The sequence below is a fragment of the Bos javanicus genome, chromosome 26 (assembly GCF_032452875.1).
Source record: "Bos javanicus breed banteng chromosome 26, ARS-OSU_banteng_1.0, whole genome shotgun sequence".
Lineage (NCBI taxonomy): Eukaryota > Metazoa > Chordata > Mammalia > Artiodactyla > Bovidae > Bos > Bos javanicus.
The window spans coordinates 51,003,527-51,024,478 of record NC_083893.1 but is presented as its reverse complement, the minus strand read 5'-3'; the positions used below and the strand labels follow the sequence as shown (position 1 = coordinate 51,024,478).

Sequence of the window (20,952 nt, the reverse complement as noted above, 5' to 3'; positions counted from 1 at the left end):
CTGTGAGGGACTGTCTCTCGACCGCAGACAGCGCATATACACCCCTGCACAGACCTGGGGCCAGAAGTCCAAGTGGGTCTCCCTGGGTTAAATCAGGTGTGCGCAGCCTGGGCTGGTCCTGGTGGAGGCTCTGGGTCCTCTAGAGGCCACGGCCAAAGCCAGCTGTGACAGGCTCAGTCCGTCCCACGCTGCCCCCTCTGGCCTCTTGAGGACCCTCACAATTAGATTGGGTCTACCTGGATGCTGCAGGGTACTCTAGCCATCCCAAAGCAGCTGATGAACAGTGTCAATCCCAGCTTTGCCACATACCGTGACATACTGCTGGGTCCCGGGGATTAGGTAGCAGACATCAGGGCGGGGAGAGGTCGTTCTGTACGGGACAAAATTACCTGCACCTGTTGCTCTGGACAGAGGGTCACTCGATAAAAATGGGCTCTTCCTCTGGTTTCTCTTGTCAGGAGGTGTGCCTGAGTTTTAAAGCCCTGCATGTAAAGAGTAAGCATGAAGGTGAATTGGCAGAGAAGCTAGATGGGAACAGGAGAAAAGGAAAGACGTGGGGAGACACCCTGAAGTGACGGGGGTCTCAGGGTGAGTCCCGGAGCCTTCTCTCCTCAGCCCCCACCCTCGCCTGAGCCTGCCCCATCTCGTGGGCCTCATCCGACCTGGAGCAGGTCCTCTCCTGAGCGACGCCCGAGCATCCGCCTGGGGAGACGGACCTCCTGTCCGGCGGCCTCTCCCTCATCACTCCCACCAGCTGCTGGAGCTCGTGTCATCTAGCCCTCTTCTGGCCAGAGTCATGGAAAGTACCACTTGTGTTTGGAGCAATTTTCCAATAAGTCAAGAAGGAAAAAGTCAAAGGCTCCAACACGGATGCCTTTGAGAAGGAGAGTGGCCGGGGCCTTTCGGGATGAAAGGGAGGCGGTCGGGGGCCTCGGCTGAGAGAGATGACAGGGGGTGAGGCATGAAGCGGTGGGGCCGCACGGTACTCCCTGCAGAGTGCACTGTCTGGAAGGCACGGCCTATAGAAGGGGCCTAGAGGAGGGGCGGTGCTGCCCTGGAGCAAGACTAGGAGTCAGCTGTCTGTAGGCCACTGGCCAGCAAAGGTGCCCTGCCTGTAAACCACCATGTAGACCACGCTGGCTGCCTCCATCCATGTCCAAAAGGGGACGGTCAGTGTCCTCAGTCACGTGGTGCCAGCTTCCCTCCCTCAGCACCGCCGCTGTGAGCGTGACCTGACTTTCTCTCACTTCAGCAGACCCTCCCCTCCAAGGTTTTAAGACGGGGGGAGCGTTTCTATTCCTGTTTGAGTCCCACGCAGTTCCAAACCCTGCTGGATGAGTCCTACAAAACGAAATCTGTTCTCAGAACTCACCTCCCTACGCTGACCGCCCCGACAGGAAGCCTCTCGGCACCCGACCCCCGTGCCGGGACTTGTCTCTCGTTTCTGGAAGTTCAGGATGTGCTCATCCCTGTGAAGTCAGCACCAAAAGGATGCACCAGGACACAGGAAGAACAGGTGTCCGGCCTTTGCTGACCTCCTGGCCCCTCAGGGCTCAGAGCAAACCTCAGGAACAACGCCACTCAGACTGGGCTCGGTGTCCACCCCAGTGCGGACTCAGCAGGCCGGTCTTTGAGGCTTTGCTACCATTTCAGGGGCTCACCTGAGATGGGGTGGGGAGTTGGCACTGGCTTCAGCACCTACCAGCCTCAAGAGGGGCCAGTGCTGGGGCTGGGCCTGGTCTCCTGTCCACACAACAGGCCTGGCTGGCCTGCTCCTGGAAGCCAGGTGCCTGCAGGCATCTTCATCTCTTCTGGTGCCCAGAGACAGTGCCCAGGCTCCTACAGCTGGGTCCAGGCTTCTGCGCCCAAAGCCTGCACGTTGACAGAAATGGGGTCCTGTCCTTCTCACACCCAGCACCCCGGCCACCTCCCGTCCCAGGGCCCAGTGGGGCTGGAGAGGCCGCCGTGCCGGAGCCTGTTCGAGCTCGGTGCTGTGGTCTGGGCTTTGACGTCCACGCCCAGGGGCTCTCCTCCATCCTCCAACCCCCTCTGGAGCCAGGCCAGGCAGGAGCCTGGTCAGCACTGGCTCGCCTTGCTGGGAGGGAGACACACCAGTCCAGATGCCTCCTGGGAGACCTCCTGAAGGTCAGCACCGGTCCCTGGCCCCACAGTCCCATCCCACCCCAGACCAGCTAGACACAGCCCAGGCCCCACGTCATCCACCCAGACGCTACCTCTGGGCCATCCTGAGTGGACATGGGGCAGGCCGAGGCAGCTGGCTGTTATCCTCATTAAAATTCGTTTTCAAAGGCTCCGGTGAGCGGCCTGCTAAAGATAAACTATCAGGAGAGAGGCCTTCAAAGAAAGTGCTTTAATGATGCAATTATCTTCAATCAACTCAGAACATCTTTATTACATTAGAAAAGGGCAATTTATCTCGGAATGCAGAAAGAGCTGGTCTAGCCTCAGACACAGGCCTGGCAGGAGGGCTCTGAAGGCCCCTTTCAGATTTGCTTCTAAATTTGCATGGTGAGAAACTTGCTGAGTGAATTTCTCTAGCTTAACTGGACGAAGCATCATCCAAAACTAGTTTTCACTGAACAACTTTGCTTTTTCAAAAATTAACATTTAGTCGATTTACTTTGCTGCTTCTGCGTTCAGGGATATTACTCTGACATGAAATCGTTACTGGCAAACCAATCTCCTGATTTATTCTAAAATGCATGCGGGGTTTCTTCCCTTGGCGGAGAGACTGCAGAGCGGTGCCTCGTTTGCAGCACTCAAGGTTTCCAAACCAAAGATCCGTTCAGTTTCGATACGTGCTAGTCTCTGTCGGACCTTCGCTCCTTCTTCGAACCGGGTCTGGGATCGCTCTCCACCTGGTCGCGGCGTCTCGGAAGCAGATCGGCGGTCCGGCCGGGGTCTGTCCGAACTGGCGTCGCAGGGCTTTTCCCAGGTCCCAAGGCCCGGGTTTCCCGAGGATTCGGCCCAGCAAGTGCGGAGCGGGAGGGGCTGACACCCAGTGACCCGAGGCGCCCTTCTTGTGTCCCAGGCCCCGTGTCGCAGGCGCTTGAGACGTGGGAGCCTCGGCCTCCCCAGCGGCCCCGGGCCCTGCCCTGGGACCTTCGCCGCGCCCCGCCGGCCGCTCCCGGGCCAAGCTGTGGGACGCCAGGGAGAGCGCCCGCCAGCTACGGGCGCCTGGAAAGCCACCCAGGCTCAGGGCGCCATGGCCCGACTTCCAGGCGACGGAAGCAGAGTCTCCAGTCCGGGTGCAAGGTCGGCCAAAAGTGGCCCCCAGGGTTTGGAGACAGCGCCTGGACCACGGCAGGCACGCGCCGATGGCTCCGGCTCCGGGCTGTGGCGCAGCGGGACGAGCCGCCGGCGGGCGAGGACACTGCGGGAGGCGCCCGGACCGAAGCTCAACCCCGTCGCGCCCACTGCGGGCTCCTCCACGCGAGGAGGCTGGGGCCAGCGCCTCATGCTCCCCGGTGTCCCAGCCGCATCCCAGCCCGGCCACAGCGGGCTCTAGGAAACCGACGGGGTGCGCCAGGCTGGCCGGGGCTGGGACTCACATGGCTCCCAGTCCGGGGCTCGGCCGGCGGCCCCGCCCCTCCTTGCCCGACCCCTCCTCCCGGATCAGCGAAACCAATGGGCGTCTGAACCCACGCGGCAGCCACTGAGGCGATTGGACAGCTGGGTATGAAAGGGGCGCCGCTTTTTATAAAAAGGACACCGAGGGAGGGGGCGCCACCGAGTCCCCCGCAGTCTCGCTGCGCGCTGCCCCCACGTTGCGCCCGCCGGGCTCCGCTAGCCCAGCGCCCGCCCGTCAGCGCATGGCCCCGGCTTTGCTCGGCATGAACCCCGCTGGGCTCAGGACGTGGGACGGGGACCGTGCGAGGTTCGGCCCGCTGCCCTTCGGCGTCGAGTCGTTGCTGGAAGCCGAGCGCTGGCTGGGCTCGGAGCCCGTGCAACCCCAGAAGGAGAGGCCGCGGGGCGCCGCGGAACCCCGGGCCTGGTTCCCGCCGGCCGCCCTCTCGAGCGCCCCACGTAAGTGCCCTGTCGCGCGGTCCCGGGCTGCGAGAGGAGCCCGCTTGGCCCGGGCTGGGAGGACCAGGGCGGGAAAGGCGCTGTCGTTCGTAACTTCGGAAATAGCCATCCACTAACGCGCCGGCCTGAGTGCAAAGAAAGAAATCAGCCCAGGAGAGCCCGCCCAAGCCCTCCGGCGCGCGAGCCCTGACCCACCTGCCCCCTCCAAACAGGTATACCCTGCTCTACCCGGGGGCGGGGCCTCAACCCCAGACCCAGGGCCTCTCGGCTCGGAGTCTCTCTGGCCGTGCACCCTACAGTCCCCGCCAAGGTGGACGTCTGCTTCCCCTCCTCGCTCACCGCTCAGGTCTTGCTGCGGTTTCGTGCCCAGGTTTCTCGCTTTTCCAAGCGGGCAGAGTTCCCCTCCTCCCTGGGGAGCAGAGCCCCAGTCCACTTTGTCCCTCTCCGCGCGCCGCCCCCCTCCCCCTCCCGTGCCTTGCTTCTATTACCCCGCAGGCTTCGGGGGTCCCGTCTCACCTGAGGCCCGCGGTCATAGAGCCAGGACTCACATCCAGAATCGGCCGTGGCGGGCGATCCCGGAGTGCGTCCGAGCGCCCGCTTTTGCTCTTTCCTCCCAGGCGCCCCCAGCCCTCCAGCCTGCGCCCTCGGGAAACAGAAGAGCGACCGCGAGCCGCGGACGCCCTTCACCGCCGCGCAGCTGCTGGCGCTGGAGCGTGGCTTCGGTCAGCAGCAGCACGTGTCCGTCGCCGAGCGCGCCGCATTCTCCAGCAGCCTGAGTGTCTCCGAGACGCAGGTCAAGATCTGGTTTCAGAACCGCCGGGCCAAGGCCAAGCGACTGCAGGAGGCCGAGCTGGAGAAGCTGAAATTGACGGCCAGGCCGCTGCTGCCCCGTCCTCCCCTCCCTTCCCGCTGGGCGCCCGCCTTCACGACTCCGCCGCCGCCCCGCCGCAGGTGCCCGGACTCCTCGCCGCGCCGTGGCCGCCTACGGCCTGTATTACCTGCATATATTTGGGTGATCAGTTGCTTCCCCCTTGAATTTGTTAACATGGTAAATTACAGTGGAAAGTCCAGTTTCTCCCTATCATGTCCAATACTTGTTTCTATCTGACATTTTGCTTGCAGCCAGCCGAGTGAATGTGAAGCCTCAAGCTTTAATCTGTGTTTACTAGCGACACCACCTTCTCATGTGCTCATTTGCCATTTATATATTTTCTTTAGAAAAACATCTGCTTAAGTCCCTTGCCTAGTTTTCAGCTGGGTTTTCTTTTGTGTTGAGTGTTTGTAAGCATTCTTTATATGCTCAGGATAGTAAATCCTCATCAGACACAGAATTTGCAAATATTTTCTTCCATTATGTGGGTTGTCTTTCCACTTTCTTGACAGTGTCCCTTTGAAGTACAAAATATTTTAGTTTGATTAAATCCATTGTAGCTATTTTTAATTTTGTTGCTTGCACTTTAAAAAAATTTGATTTGGCTGGGCCGGGTTCTGGTTGTGGCCTGTGGGATCTCTAGCTCTGGCATGCAAGCTCTGAGCTGCAGGACCAGCCCGGGGCACCCTGTACTGGGAGCAAGGAGTCTTTACCACTGGCTCGCCAGGGAAGTCCTTGCTTCTGCTTGTGATGTCATACTTAAGAATCTTTTGCCAAATCCACAATCAAGAAAATTCACTCTGGTTTTTACCCAAGTGTTTTATAGTTATATTTCTTACATTTAGACATTTGATCCATTTTTAAATATTCTGTAAGTATACAACTTGATGCTTTTGCATGTGGTTATCCAACTGTCCCAGCACCATTTGTTGAAAAGACTACTCTCCCCCACTGTCTGTGATGCCCTCAACCGTCGCTTACTGGAGGTGTGTGGGTTTATTTCTGGGCCGTCAGTTCTGTCCCATTGATCTGGATATTTATCCTCTGCCAGGACCAGAGTCTGCATTACTGTTGCTTTGTAGTAAGATGTTGTTTTTTTTTTTTTTTTGGTAGTAAGTTTTGAAACCTTCCTATTTTGCTCTCCTTTCAAGAACAAGAATGACCTATTCTGGGGTCCTTGCAATTCCATATGAATTGTAGAATCAGATTGTCAATGTCTACAAAGAAGTCCACTAGGTTTCTGATAGAGAGTGCATTGAATCTATAAATTAGGGAATATTTTAGGGAATATTGCCATTTTAACAATGTTAGATTAATCATGCATGAGACGTTTTTCTAATTATTTAACTCCTCTTTATCTGAACAGTGTTCTATAGCTTTCATGGTGTGCCGGAGCCAGCCGGCAAAGTCGATCAGGTCCCGAGAACGTGCACGGCGGGGCTAAGAAAGAAACTAAAGCAAGAGACTACAAAGATGGGGTCGAGAGGTTCAGACACGTCACCACGAAGGGACGCAGTCTGACACCAACTTTATTCAACATCTCATATTTATACAGAAAAGCGTGAGAAAGACAAGACAGTTGACATTTTTTCTTGGTTAGCCTATACATCTTACAAACAGTGACAAGAAATCTTGAGAGCATGGGAATGGCTCCCTGTTATTATTTCTTACACCAGATAACATTTCTCTGTGCGTGAGAAGTTTGCACAGAACTCCAGGTGCCTGCAGTAAATAAGCGCCTAATCTCTGGGGTGGCGGGACAGAGAGCTATGTTTGCAAGCAAACCCTCAAGGACTGAGGCAGCTCCCAGAGCTGTGTCCTTCAGACAAAGGACCCCGTTCTCACGGGCAGCTCCCCGCATCTCCCCCTTTCTTTTTATATAGGCGCACGCTTATGTTCCTTTAACCGCAGACCATTTCCATAGATGGAAGCCTTTATGATCCATAGATCATCAATCAGTTTTTTAATTAAACAAGGTGTAAGAAATAAAACAGTTTTATTAGTGTATATGGGAATGGACTGACCCTCCCAGCCCACAGGTTGGAGAAGGGGAGGGTCAGGAAAATAAGCCCAGTAAGCATTTGAATTTTCTTCAGAGTGTGCAGTGTTAATCTGATTTAAGATAATTAATAAGTTATCAGAAGCTTAAGGCGATATCGGATCGCCCTGCACCACAACACGATTCTGTGCCTCTCGCATCAATGCTGAAGTTGTTGCCGAGATGGTAATTCATCATGCTCTTGAATTGTCAATCTCCTCATCTGATTTGCTAGAGACTGTCTCCGCCGTGCGTACCAACCTTTCCGGCAGCCAGCGCGGCGCTTCGGCATCCTGTGGGAAAACACAAACATGCCCTCGTCCCCAGATTAGTGCTGGATCTGGTCCATACCATTTTCCCACAAGTGGGTCTTTCTAAAAGACTTTAGGTCTTATTGTTTGTGCATCAAAGTTCCAAAATCGCTGTGCTGCTGAACGGCCACTTATATCCAATTGTAAAAAATTTAGAACAAATAAAGCGTGGTTTAGAGAGTTGGAGGGGGTATTGGGATACAATTCTCCCTTCTTTAGTTTTTGCAATTGATGTTTGAGAGTTTGATGTGCCCGTTCAATGATTTTTTGACCTTGAGGATTATAAGGGATACCTGTTTTATGTGAGATAGACAATTGCGTACAAAATAATTGAAAATTTTTTTCAGTGTATCTTGGACCATTGTCTGTTTTTATGGTTTTAGGGGTTTTCATAACAGCAAAACATTTAATGCAATGAGCTATACAATGTTTGCTAGCTTCTCTAGATTGTAGAGAGGCATGTAAAAAGCCGGAGAAGGTGTCAATAGTAACATGAACAAATTTTTGTTTATTAAATTCAGGAATACGGGTAACATCTATTTGCCATATATTGTTTGGCAACAATCTTCGAGGATTAACTCTATAGTGGGGGACGCTAAAAAACTGAGGACACGTTTGACATTGCTTAACAATCTGTCTGGCAGCTTTTCGAGTAATGCCAAATTGAAGTCTTAAGCTATTGCTGTTTTGATGGTGTAAGCTGTGGGAAGTTTTTGCCATTTGTTCTAGTGAAGGAAATATCATACGTGTAGCTTCATCAGCCAAAGCATTGCCTCGTGCTAAAGGTCCAGGAAGTCTAGAGTGAGCACGAATATGACCAAAATAGCATTTATTAACTCTGGAGCAAATTAAATGTTGTATATCACGAAAAGTTTGATATAAATTCAGGTACCAATAAATGGAACAGTCTCAATAGTGTTTAAGGCTCTTATGATATATTGACTGTCAGAATATAAATTAAATGGAGCAGAAATTTGTAATAAAGCCTGAAAAACGGCAAATAGTTTTACTTCTTGAGCAGACTTATAATTAGTATGCCAGGTGGTAGTATTGTCTTGTATAATCAAACTAGCTATTCCATTAGAAGAGCCATCAGTAAATACAGTTAGGGCATCGGCAAGGGGCTGAGAAACAATGATTTTTGGGAAGAGAAATTGGTGATAATGAGCAAATTGCAAAATTTTATCTGAGGGATAATGATTATCAAACCGTTTACTAAAACCAGCTAAGGCAATAACTCTTGTAATGCCGTGGCCAAAGTTATGCCTTGAACGTATGAAGGGCCGATATCAGCACAAATCTGTATATAGTCAGATAAGCCTCTCTTTTTCTTGTAAGGTCTCAGGGCAGCTTGACAAGCCGAATTGGCATTTTCATAAGCAAGCTGTTTAGTCAACACCATCTCTGTCTGCTCATCCCTTATCATTTTACTAATTGTCTTAAGCAGGCGGGCAACAAAATCTTGATATGGCTCATCTGGCCCCTGGCGAATTTTAGATAAATCTTTAGTCTTTTTATCAGAATTTGGAAGCTTTTTTCATGCTTGTAGAGCCGCAGCACTAATCTGAGGGTAGGCTCCAGGTAAATAATTAAGTTGACTATTAGTGTCTTGATATTTTCTCTCTCTCACTATCATTTCATAAGTGGTGTTCAGTCTCTGTCGCCGGTTGATATCGGCTGTGATCTCACATTGCTCAGCAAGCTCAGATTTTTATAGTAAATAATCTCTTTTAGATAAACAAGCTTGAGCAACCTGTTTCCAATCATTAGGTGGCAGATTTTGATTTCTTAAAGCCTCTATAATAGCCTGAGTAAACGGCGCAGTGGGGCCATATTGTGCACAAGCCATTTTTAACTCTTTCAGTTGCTTAAAGGGCAGCGGCTCATAATACCTTTGCTGTTGAGCATTTTTAAACACTGGATAGATACCTGAAAACCCGGGAATATGTTCTCTTTCTTCATTAGCTCGCTTAATTGCTTGTTGAAGAGGAGATAATAATATTTCACCTTTAATTTTTATGTTTTTACCGGGCAAAGAAGCAGGGATAGATATAGGCTCTCGCGGTTCTACGAAAGGCGGAGGTGGATTGAGTCCAGCAAGAACCGAGGGAGGATATGCTGGAGGCGCAGGCTGGCTGGAGTGGGAGTCTCTCTGTGTATCTTTTTTTACTGCTATAACAATCTTTTGAATTAAATTCTCCAGCTGTTCTTCAGAAAGCCCTGAATGCTTTAATTTCCCTTTTCTCGAGGGGGATTTTATGTTAACCATCATCTCCCAAGGCATATTTTTTCTATGGTACTGAGCCGCTTGTTTATTTAACTCTTTTTGTTTATCAGAGCTTAACACATTATTATTTTCTCTAGCCTTAAAAGCTGTTTTTTCAGGCACAGCATAAAGCGGCTCAGGTGGAGGGGCAGAAGGCTTTGTAACTTCGGGTCTTGTGGAATTTTTGAGAGCCGTTTGAATTTTATGTCTCTCATGTTTAGGATCTAGGCAGTCTCTTATGAGAGTCCACAAAGAAAAAGCATCCACAGGAACACGATTGGGACCATGTAAGGAATAATATGTCTGTAATTGTTTTTTTACTTTTTTTTAAGTTTCTAGACTAACTGTTCTTTTTTCTGGAAACTAAGGACAAACCTCTTTAATAAAAAGTAAAAACTTTTTTAGCTGTAACTTATTTACATGAATTCTCCTACCTTTTAACATAGTTTTCAACATATGTACAAATAACTGGCGGCTATTGCCTTGTCCCATGATTTATTACTCTCGACAATCACCCTCTCTGCCCTTTACTTTTAATTACTTAGGAATTTTTCTTTACTTACTTCAATCTTGGCGGGCAGCGGCCGTCGTCGCACTCTGATTCTCGGGTCCCTGTTCGGGCGCCACCTGCCGGAGCCAGCCGGCAAAGTCGATCAGGTCCCGAGAACGTGCACGGCGGGGCTAAGAAAGAAACTAAAGCAAGAGACTACAAAGATGGGGTCGAGAGGTTCAGACACGTCACCACGAAGGGACGCAGTCTGACACCAACTTTATTCAACATCTCATATTTATACAGAAAAGCGTGAAAAAGACAAGACAGTTGACATTTTTTCTTAGTTAGCCTATACATCTTACAAACAGTCACAAGAAATCTTGAGAGCATGGGAATAGCTCCCTGTTATTATTTCTTACACCAGATAACATTTCTCTGTGCGTGAAAAGTTTGCACAGAACTCCAAGTGCCTGCAGTAAATAAGCGCCTAATCTCTGGGGTGGCGGGACAGAAAGCTATGTTTGCAAGCAAACCCTCAAAGACTGAGGCAGCTCCCAGAGCTGTGTCCTTCAGACAAAAGACCCCGTTCTCACGGGCAGCTCCCCGCATGGTGTTTGTTCCTCAGTCACTAAGTTGTGTCCAAATCTTTGCAACCCCATGAACTGCAGCACACAGGCTTCCCTGTTGATCACCAGCTCCTGGAGATTCCGCAGACTCATGCCCATTGAGTTAGTGATGCCGTCCAGCCATCTCGTCCATGCAGGCTTCCTGTCCTTCACTGTCTCCCGGAGATTCCTCAGACTCATGCCCATTGAGTTAGTGATGCCGTCCAGCCATCTCGTCCATGCAGGCTTCCTGTCCTTCACTATCTCCTGGAGATTCCTCAGACTCATGCCCATTGAGTTAGTCATGCCGTCCAGCCATCTCATCCATGCAGGCTTCCTGTCCTTCACTGTCTCCCGGAGATTCCACAGACTCATGCCCATTGAGTTAGTGATGCCGTCCAGCCATCTCATCCTCCGTGTTTCCTTTTCCTCTTACCCTCAATCCCTCCCAGCATCAGGGTCTTTTCCAATCAGTTGGCTCTTCGCATCAGGTGGCCAAAGTGTTGGAGTTTCAGCTTCAGTATCAGTCCTTCCAATGGATATTCAGGGTTGATTTCCTTTTGGATTGACTAGTTTGAACTCCTTGCTGTCCAAGTGACTCTCAAGAGTCTTCTCCAATACCACAATTTGAGTGTATCAATTCTTTGGCACTCAGCCTCATTTATGGTCCAACTCTCACATGCATACATGACTTCTGGAAAAACTATAGCTTTGACTATACAGATCTTTGTCAGTAAAGTGATGTCTCTGCTTTTTAATATGCTGGTTAGGTTTGTCATAGCTTTTCCTCCAAAGATAAGCCATCTTTTAATTTCATGGCTGCAGTGCCTGTCAACAGTGATTTTGGAGCCCAGGAAAATAAAATCTGTCACTGTTTCCACTGTTTCCCCTTGTATGTGCCATGAAGTTATGGGACGGGATGCCATGATCTTAGTTTTTTGAATGTTGAATTTTAAGCCAGCCTTTTCACTCTCCTATTTCACCCTCATCAAGATGCTCTTTAGTTCCTCTTCACTTTCTGTCATTAGAGTGGTATCAGTTCAGTTCAGTTGCTCAGTCGTATCCGACTTTGCGACTCCATGAATTGCAGCACACCAGGCCTCTCTGTCCATTACCAACTCCCGGAGTTCACCCAAACTCATGTGTGTCGAGTCGGTGATGCCATCCAGCCATCTCATCCTCTGTCATCCCCTTCTCCTGCTGCCCCCAATCCCTCCCAACATCAGGGTCTTTTCCAGTGAGTCAACTTTTAGCACGAGGTGGCCAAAGTATTGGAGTTTCAGCCTCAGCATCAGTCCTTCCAATGAACACCCAGGACTGGTCTCCTTTAGGATGGACTGGTTGGATCTCCTTACAGTCCAAGGGACTCACAAGAGTCTTCTCCAATACCACAGCTCAAAAGCATCAATTCTTTGGTGCTCAGACTTCTTCACAGTCCAACTCTCACATCCATACATGACCACAGGAAAAACCATAGCCTTGACTAGACGGACCTTTGTTGTAATATTTTTGCTTTTTAATATGTTGTCTAGGTTGGTCATAACTTTTCTTCCAAGGAGTAAGCGTCTTTTAATTTCATGGCTGCAATCACCATCTGCAGTGATTTTGGAGCCCCCAAAATAAAGTCTGACAGTTTCCACTGTTTCCCCATCTATTTGCCATGAAGTGATGGGACCAGATGCCATGATCTTACTTTTCTGAATGTTGAGCTTTAAGCCAAGTTTTTCACTCTCCTCTTTCACTTTCATCAAGAGGCTTTTTAGTTCCTCTTCACTTTCTGCCATAAGGGTGGTGTCATTTGCATATCTGAGGTTAATCACCGGGCCTTATTATTTGTTTTTCTGGTGACTGGTTGGATTATTTCAGTGAAGACTGTCTGCTGCACACACACCCTGCCAGTGGTGAGTGCTGTGCTGAGGGAGACACAGCCCTGGGGCCACACGCCACTGTTCAAGTCCACTAATTGCTGAAGTAGATGCTTTTCTGGAACTCTGGTTGTTGGCGATTTGATCTCTGGTTCCTCTGTCTTTTCTAAAACCAACTTGAACATCTGGAAGTTCACGGTTCACGTATTGCTGAAGCCTGGCTTGGAGAATTTTGAGCATTCCTTTACTAGTGTGTGAGATGAGTGCAATTGTGCGGTAGTTTGAGCATTCTTTGGTATTGCCTTTCTTTGGGATTGGAATGAACACTGACTTTTTCCAGTCCTGTGGCCACTGCTGAATTTTCCAAATTTGCTGGCATATTGAGTGCAGCACTTTCACAGCATTGTCTTTTAGGGTTTGAAATAGCTCAGCTGGAATTCCATCACCTCCACTAGCTTTGTTCATAGTGAGGCTTCCTAAGGTTCACTTGACCTCACACTCCAGGATGTCTGGCTCTACGTGAGTGATCACACCATTGTGATTATCTGTGTCATAAAGATCTTTTTTGTATATTTCTGTGTATTCTTGCCACCTCTTAATATCCTCTGCTTCTGTTGGGTCCATACCATTTCTGTACTTTATTGTGCCCATGTTTGCACGAAATGTTCCCTTGGTATCTCTAATTTTCTTGAAGAGATCGCTAGTCTTTCCCATTCTTTGTTGGGAAAACATCTACTTCTGCTTTATTGACTATGCCAAAGCTTTTGACTGTGCAGATCACAACAAACTGTGGAAAATTCTTCAAGAGATGGGAATACCAGACCACCTGACCTGCCTCCTGAGAAATCTGTATGCAGGTCAAGAAGCAACAGTTAGAACCAGACATGAAACAACAGACTGGTTCCAAACTGGGAGAAGAGTACATCAAGGATGTATATTGTCACCTTGCTTATTTAACTTATATGCAGAGTACATTATGCGAAATGCCGGGCTGGATGAAGCACAAGCTGGAAACAAGATCACCGGGAGAAATATCAGTAACCTCAGATATGCAGATGACATCACCCTTATGGCAGAAAGCAAAGAGGAACTAAAGAATGTCTTGATGAATGTGAAAGAGTAGAGTGAAAAAGCTGGCTTAACACTCAACATTCAGAAAACGAAGATCATGGCATCTGGTCCCATCACTTCATGGCAAATAGATGGGGAAACAATGCAAACAGTGTCAGGCTTTATTTTCTTGGGCTCCAAAATCACTGCAGATGGTGACTGCAGCCATGAAATTAAAAGATACTTGCTCCTTGGAAGAAAAGCTATGAAAACCTAGACAGCATGTTAAAAAGCACAGACATCAGTTTGCCAACAAAGGTCCATCTTGTCAAAGCTATGGTTTTTCCAGTCGTTATGTATGGATGTGAGAGTAGGACCATAAAGAAGGCTGAGCGCTGAAGAACTGATGCTTTTGAACTGTGGTATTGGAGAAGACTTGAGTCCCTTGGACTGCAAGGAGATCAAACCAGTCAATGGTAAACAAAATCAGTCCTGAATATTCATTGGAAGGAATGATGCTGAAGCTGAAACTCCAATTCTTTGGCCACCTGATGTGAAGAACTAAGTCATAGAAAAAGACCCTGATGCTAGGAAAGATAGAAGGCAGGATGAAAGGGGACGACAGAGCATGAGGTCGTCGGATTGTATCACCAACACTATGGACTTGAGTTTGAGCAAGCTCCGGGAGTTGGTGATAAACAGGGAAGTCTGGCGTGCTGCAGCCCATGGGGTCGCAAAGAGTTGGACACAACTGAGCGACTGAACTGAACTGAATTGCCAGCTGATTGCTGTACTGATTTCAACAACCCCCTGGGCATAAATTCCTCTACAACTTACCCAATCCAGTTCCAGCCTGTCTGACACAATCTTTGTTTTTAAACTGGAGTATAATAGCTTTGTAATGCTGTTAGTTTCTGCTGTACAACAACAGTGAATCAGCTGCAAGTGCACACATACCCTCTCCCTCCTGAGCCTCCCTACCCCAACCCCATCCCACCCCTCTTGGTCATCGCAGAGCAGACTGAGCTCTCTGTGCTATACAGCAGCTTCCCGCTATAGCTTTTACACATCACAGTGCATATAAGTCAATGCTACTTTCTCAAGTCATCATGCCCTTTCCTTCCCCCGTTCCCATAAGCCTGTTCTCTATGTCTGTGTCTATTTTGGCTCTGGAAATAGGTTCATCCGTGCCATTTTTCTGGATTCCACATATATGCATTAATTTATGGCATCTGACACAATCTTTTCTGCGTTGCTGTTTCATGTTCCCACCCCATGAGGGCTCCCCTGGTTTTCTTATTCCCTGGTTCCCTCCTGTGAACCAGCCTCCAGCTTAGCCTTATCTCGACTTTCCTCCTGAGTGTCCACCACCGCCTCATGAAACTTGAGAACTTGGGCTTGAACTTGTCCACAGTCTGTTGCAGAGTCACTCCTCTGGGAAGAGATTAGGAGCAATCTGTTGCGCTGACTTGCTCACTCCCCACAGTCCGAGCTGTGACTCTGGAGCCGGCGGGGAGGACAACGGCAGATGTTTCCGTGACACCCCTGCTCCAGGAGCTTGGAGGCGGGGCGCCGGCCTGGGGTCCTCTCTGCCATCTCTCCTGGCGAGAACCACTGCCCCACAGCTGAGGAAGTGATCCGCGGCCCAGCACCCTCAGTGGTGCCAAGGTGGAGCGTGCCCGCCAAGAGGGGGCTGGGCAGGAGGGCGCCCTGCGCTCAGGCGGCCTCACCCCCACTTAGGCAGGCACTGGGCCTGCTCCTCGGGGAAGGAGCCGGGGGAGGAAGCCTCGAGTCCTCAGCTGCAGCCCTGGAGCAGGGTCTCTGCAGTGGACACGTGTTTTGTGTTTGAACATTAAGAACTCACGGATGTAAGTATGTTTGCTGTTTCTCGGTTGTAGTTCTTGTTCTCGGTCCACACCAGCTGTCTAGCCCTCGGCCAGCAGCACCTTTCTGGGGTGCCTCCTGAGCCGAAGCTTGGTATTCCTCAATAGCTTCCTTGATCTCAAAAGACTAATCTGGCTTTCAATAAAGTTGTAGCTTTCGTAAATATGGTATATACATTATAGCTTACAACAAAACTTCTAATTCAAATTCAGGACTATGGGTTTTTAACTTCAATGCTCCTAAATCTACTTTTTCTCGAGCCAAAAAATTTCAGTTCTTGAAACTACTCAGGTCATTTGGTAATTGGGACATTTGAGTTGTTCTCAGTAGTTATTAAAAATTTCACTGAATAAACTGCCTTTTGTATAAATCTTTTGAAGTATTGCAATGTGGATTCAGAATGTAGTCCTAAAAGTGGGGTTGCTAGGTCAAAGATATGTGCAGAAGTGACTTTGTTAGGTATTAGTAAATTCCCCTTCCTAGGGGTTTGCAGCATGCAGCACCCCCACTGACCACATGTGAGATGCCTGTGCCCCCACTTCACACACAAAAGGGTATGCCATCTAACCTTTGGGTTTTGTCAACTGGATGCAGAAGAATGGGTCTCTGTGTATTTTTATTTCTATTTCTCTTTCTATGGGTGAAATGAGGGGTCATAGGGTTGTGTAAAGGCAACACCGAAAGGGCATGGGTGGAAAAGAGAATTGGGGTGAAAATTCATAACCAATAATTTTTAACAATCTATTTTTCTAATAATTTATTTTAAAGTGGCCTAGATCATAGATCTGCAGTCATATGGCAGAAACAAATATTCATTTTTTCACCTAGAACCTAGACATGTCAGAGAAACTCCAGTGGTAAATTCCAAGAAATACAAACTCACAGCCAAAAATCATAAAATTCACCAGGAAAGAAGGCAGCATGAGTGAGGCAACAGAAAAAAGCATAGAGGGATCAGACCCACAGACTTCTGATATTGGTGTTATCAGTCAGAGAGTGTACAGTAAGTTTAATTTGTTAAAAGAGAATGAGTTGAAAATAAGTTTAACAAAAGCTATAAAAGTCCAGCAAATCAGAAAAACAACATAGGACTTAAAAGAACTGAAAATCATAACTGTGGAAATTAAACCCTGTGAATGAGTTCAACAGCACATCTGATACAGGTGATAAGATTAGTGAACTGAAAAATGGGTCTTGAGCAATCATCCAGAATGCAGCAGAGACAGATGAGGGACAGGAAGCAGGGAAGGGCTGCGGAGGGCAGAGCGAGGGCATTTGGACTGCTTCTGCGGTTTTAGAAGGAGCAGGAACCGAGAATGGGGTAGACGTGCCATCTGAAGCGAGAAAAGCCCAGGTTCAGAACACCCCCCGTGGGGCAGGCAGGGGACGAGGGACTTCGCCGGAAGCGCTGATGGAAACCGCACGGAGGAGACGAGGCACCTTCGGGCTGACGACCACAGCACTGCCGGGGCAGCAGGGCTCTGTGCGGGGCTCAGAGGGGCCAGGGACCAGCACCCGCTGACCCGGCCAGACCCCAGACCCGAGCGCCCAGCAGGCCCCTCAGGGGGACGGGCCCTGGAGGACAGCCAGCCGCTGGATCCCCGCTCCCAAGCCCAGCGTGGCGGGCCGGGCGAGCCGCCCGCCCGGCCACGCCACTCTGACTCCGCAGGCCTCGCAGCCCCGCCCGAAGCAGAGTCCCCCCCCCACCCGCCCCGAGCATAGACACCAGGGCCGCGGGCGTCTCCCTAAAACTAGGAAGAGCCCCCAGGGACCTGTCGCCCCATCGCCCCCTCTGAGAAGTGGCCACCGGAGGGCGAAATCCTGTCACCCAGCACAAAAGGCTGACCATTCACTCAATGTAAATGAAGGCCCTTTACTCCATGCCTCTCAAACTATTTACAGCACTCAAGGAAAACTGTTTACCCCACGTGTCTCCAAAGGGCGTTGTGCGGGGTAGCGGCTGCTCTCCGCGCCCTGGTCACCCACAAGGGTCCCTTCCCCGAACCCGCGCGTCCCCCACGGCCTCGGTCAGCTGGCTATTCCCGGCCCGGGCTCCACCATCACTGGCGCTTGCTTCTCTTCTTGGTGCTTTTAAACCCTCGAGAGGCGCCCTGCCCGAAGCAGACAGTCGACGGTATCCTGAAACGGAAAACGTCCACAGGAAGCCGCTGCGGTTTCGCCCACGGGCGGCTCAATGTGGCAGCAGTCTCCTGGGGCCTGACTTGCCGCTCCGATGCTCCCTCCTCCCCAGCGGACCGCAGGGCGGCCACGGGCCCTTCAGGTGGGCGCTTCCTGCGTCCAGCGAGGCCACCGCGGCCGCGCTCCGCCCCCTGTGCCCGTCCCCCGTGGAGCCTGAGACCGCCACCCTGCTCTCCCACCGGGCCCGGCTCACTGTTAGGCCAGAGTGACCACACCCGCGAGCCGGCCGCAGAGGGCCTCCAGGTCCTCCCTCAGACGGGGTGGGCTTGTTGGTCGTTTTTTCCATTTCTCCAACACTGACCCCCAAATTAGACTTGAAATCAAATTAATCCAACAAAAACAGCATTAGCACTAGAAAGACAGGCGGTAGTTGTAACCTGGGCAGTCGCATCCTGCGTCTTTCCATCCCCGCCTAGGCTGCGGTCAGGGTAGGCTGTGCTCCCAGGGCTCCAGGTCACCCAAGGGCAGCGGGGGGGTCAGGCTTTTCATCTCCCCCTGAAGCCAACACTCCAACCCAGTGCGGCTTCTCTCAGTGGGGATGCTAAGCATCAAACCCAGAATTCTCCAGAAGCACAAGTTCAGAACCTGGTTCAGAAAGGGGCCAGGTACTGACCTGTGGCTGTAGACCCGCCTCTCTCTTGGAGGTTCTGGGTGGGCCTCTGCCTGTTCAGAGCAGACTTCCATGGCGTCTCCTTCAGAGGGTGCCCGGTCCTCCCCGATGGCTTCTGTCGACACCTGCGAGGCTGGGCTGGGGAAGACAGAGGCTGAGCGCTCTCCCGGGGCCAGCTCCTGCAGCCCCACCTTCCCCCAGGACTGAACTTGCAAAGCTGTTTTGGCTGTTTATGGCTGTTTTGTCAGAGTAACTCCAGGCTACTGGAATTCCAGGACAAAGAGAGGTGGCGGTTAACACGACACACACCACGTTTTGTGAATTTAGGTACAACGGTCACGCTTCGTCTTTTAAACTACTATACACCACGTTTTGTGAATTTAGGTACAACGGTCACGCTTCGTCTTTTAAACTACTATACACCACGTTTTGTGAATTTAGGTACAACGGCCACGCTTCGTCTTTTAAAGTACTATACACCACGTTTTGTGAATTTAGGTATAACGGTCACGCTTCGTCTTTTAAACTACTACCTTGATGGTGTCATGTGGTAAATGACTATCGATGGTACCAAGTGTCTTTCCACAACAATTAAGTGAGAAATTCACTAAAGCCAGTCAGACAATACTGAGCTTCTCCTCCTTAACACCACTGTCTCAATCCAGCACTGCATGATTTTTCTCCTTAACGTGATTCCTTGGAAAGGAAGGAGTTATGTTATACTCAAGGTCTTAGAAAAATCTCCCATACTGAAGTGGGTTTTCCTGATTATTCTACTTTGAACAGCAAAGTCCTATCTGGGGACAACAATTTAGTCTAACATGATTTCAATCAATGCAATCTTTAGATGGTTACAAAGCTTCCCCTGAGAAAATAAGTTAATGAAAAGGCAAAGAAAACACGAACTTTAGGGCAGTTTCCAGGGGCACTTCCCACAGTGCATGCTGAACAATATTACACAGCTCTGTCGTCAAGCTTGTAAATGGATGGCACAAATGAAAAGCCAAAGGGCTCCATGTGCGGGAAATGGCTCATGGCCTGGGACAAACCCCCCAAAGCCCGTGTGAGGATGGAGAGGTGATGGGGGGGCGGCAAAGGCGAAGCCTGAGCTCAGAGGGGCCCCAGCAGACCCCATGGCGGCACCACGGCCACCGCCCACACAGACCCAGCAAAGCAGCTCCCCCTTCTTGTCCTCCTTACAGACAGAGTGGCCACACACAAACCACCTCCACCTGCTCCACCCCTCTCGGTTAGTAACTCCTGACTCCCAGGGTTAACCCACAACTAAATGTGACGTTAGGTGTCAGGGGTGCTGCACGAGGGCGTCCACAGCCTCTGAGTCCGCACACTCTCAGGCCTGCTGAGCTCAGAAGGCGGCTTCCTCGAGCACCCACGTACCGTCTGCCCTTCCTCGGTTTATCAAAGCGGAAATCTGCAGGGTAGAGGTGATGAGTTACCAGGTGCTCCTTCCGGTCTCTGCTGGTCCTGAACTTCTCCGTGCAGCCCTCCACCAGGCACTGGTACTACAGCAGAAACAGTGTCACCGCCCTGACCCCGGGACCACTGCCTCGCCCAGTCTGGACCCCAGGCTCCAGCACCATGAGGCACACGGCTCCGGGACAAGCCCTGTGATGACTGCCCTTGGCCTCAGTGGGCGAGCGTCCCTCACCATGTCCTGCCGTTCAGCCAGGATCTGGAACAGTGAGTCGTGCCACTCCTGGATGTGGGTGTCCAGCAGGTGACCAGAGGGGAAGGCCCGCTTGCAGGAGGAGCAGACGTTTCCGTGCAGAGTGTGGTAGTGATGCTCGTAGTCCTCCAGAGCGTCAAACGCCTGGCAGCAGCCGGCCACCTGACAGGTGAACTCAGGCACCCTGGCCGAAAAACGCCTGGTGGGGATGCAATTCCTCGGAGGGCAGGACGTCAGGCTCCCTGTCACCACTCCCCTCAAGTGGCTTGGGATAAAGCTGATAAAGCTTCGGATTTTCTCTTGCAATCCCAAGCCCTGCCTTCATTACAAATACATCTTCACGGACAAGCAAGCTGGTGTAGAGGCCAGCCATGCTGGTTTCTCAGTGGTCCAGGCCAGACACCAGGGTGGGGCGAGCAGAGGGAGGGGTGAGGAAAGGGCAAGAAGGGCCCTGAGCTGGGCCACAGCACTCACCTGGGCCTCTCCGGCTCCGCAGCCACCTGCGTAATCACATCCTGGAGGTAGAGGTGCCTCTGCACGTCTCCGTCCTGCGGAAGACAGCTCTGCGTGCTCGCACCCCCGCCCGCCCGGGCCCCTGCCCACACGGGCCCTGCCCCCGCCCCCAGGACCCGGGCCCCGCCCCTAGGACCCCGGCTCTGGCCCACCCGGGTCCCTGCCCCGCCCCTAGCCCCGGGCCCCGCCCCATCGGGTCCCGGCCCCGCCCCTAGGGCCCCGGGCCCCGCCCCGAGCCTTGGCCCCGCCCACCTGGGATCCGCTCCGCCCCCACCCGCAACTGCCTTCTCTTTCCTCTGCTCACGCACCTCGAAGAACTCGTGTTCCCGCGGGAAGCGCACCTGGCGCGCCGCGAAGCGGAAGGGCGCGTTCCCGGCCAGGGAGTCCCGCTGCACGGGCAGCGGCGCGGCCGCCCCAGGGGCCCCCGCCAGGCGGGCGTGCAGCGCGGGCGGCAACTGCATCGCCCTGCGCGCCGGCGGCGGCAGGGCCTGCCGGCCACCGTCCGCGAGCCGG

The 20,952-nt window shown here is 51.4% G+C and overlaps 2 protein-coding genes across 2 annotated transcripts; one reads left to right on the top strand and one right to left on the bottom strand.

Moving 5' to 3' along the window:
* Positions 1–3,226: 3,226 nt before the first annotated feature.
* LOC133239621 (homeobox protein MSX-3-like) lies at positions 3,227–6,300 on the top strand. Its single transcript, XM_061403974.1, is given in 6 exon segments — positions 3,227–3,488; positions 3,766–4,047; positions 4,347–4,417; positions 4,583–4,937; positions 4,940–5,020; positions 5,023–6,300. Coding segments are annotated over 6 exon segments (1,092 nt in total). The 3' UTR covers positions 5,064–6,300.
* A 9,872-nt stretch (positions 6,301–16,172) lies between these two features.
* On the bottom strand, positions 16,173–20,947 carry ZNF511 (zinc finger protein 511). The gene is made up of 6 exons (XM_061403962.1): positions 20,748–20,947; positions 20,401–20,474; positions 19,909–20,110; positions 19,638–19,762; positions 18,243–18,377; positions 16,173–17,569 (listed from the first exon to the last, which is right to left on the bottom strand). Exons 1-6 carry the CDS (start codon positions 20,898–20,900, stop codon positions 17,491–17,493), a joined length of 768 nt encoding a protein of 255 aa, XP_061259946.1. The 5' UTR covers positions 20,901–20,947; the 3' UTR covers positions 16,173–17,490.
* Positions 20,948–20,952: the final 5 nt, after the last annotated feature.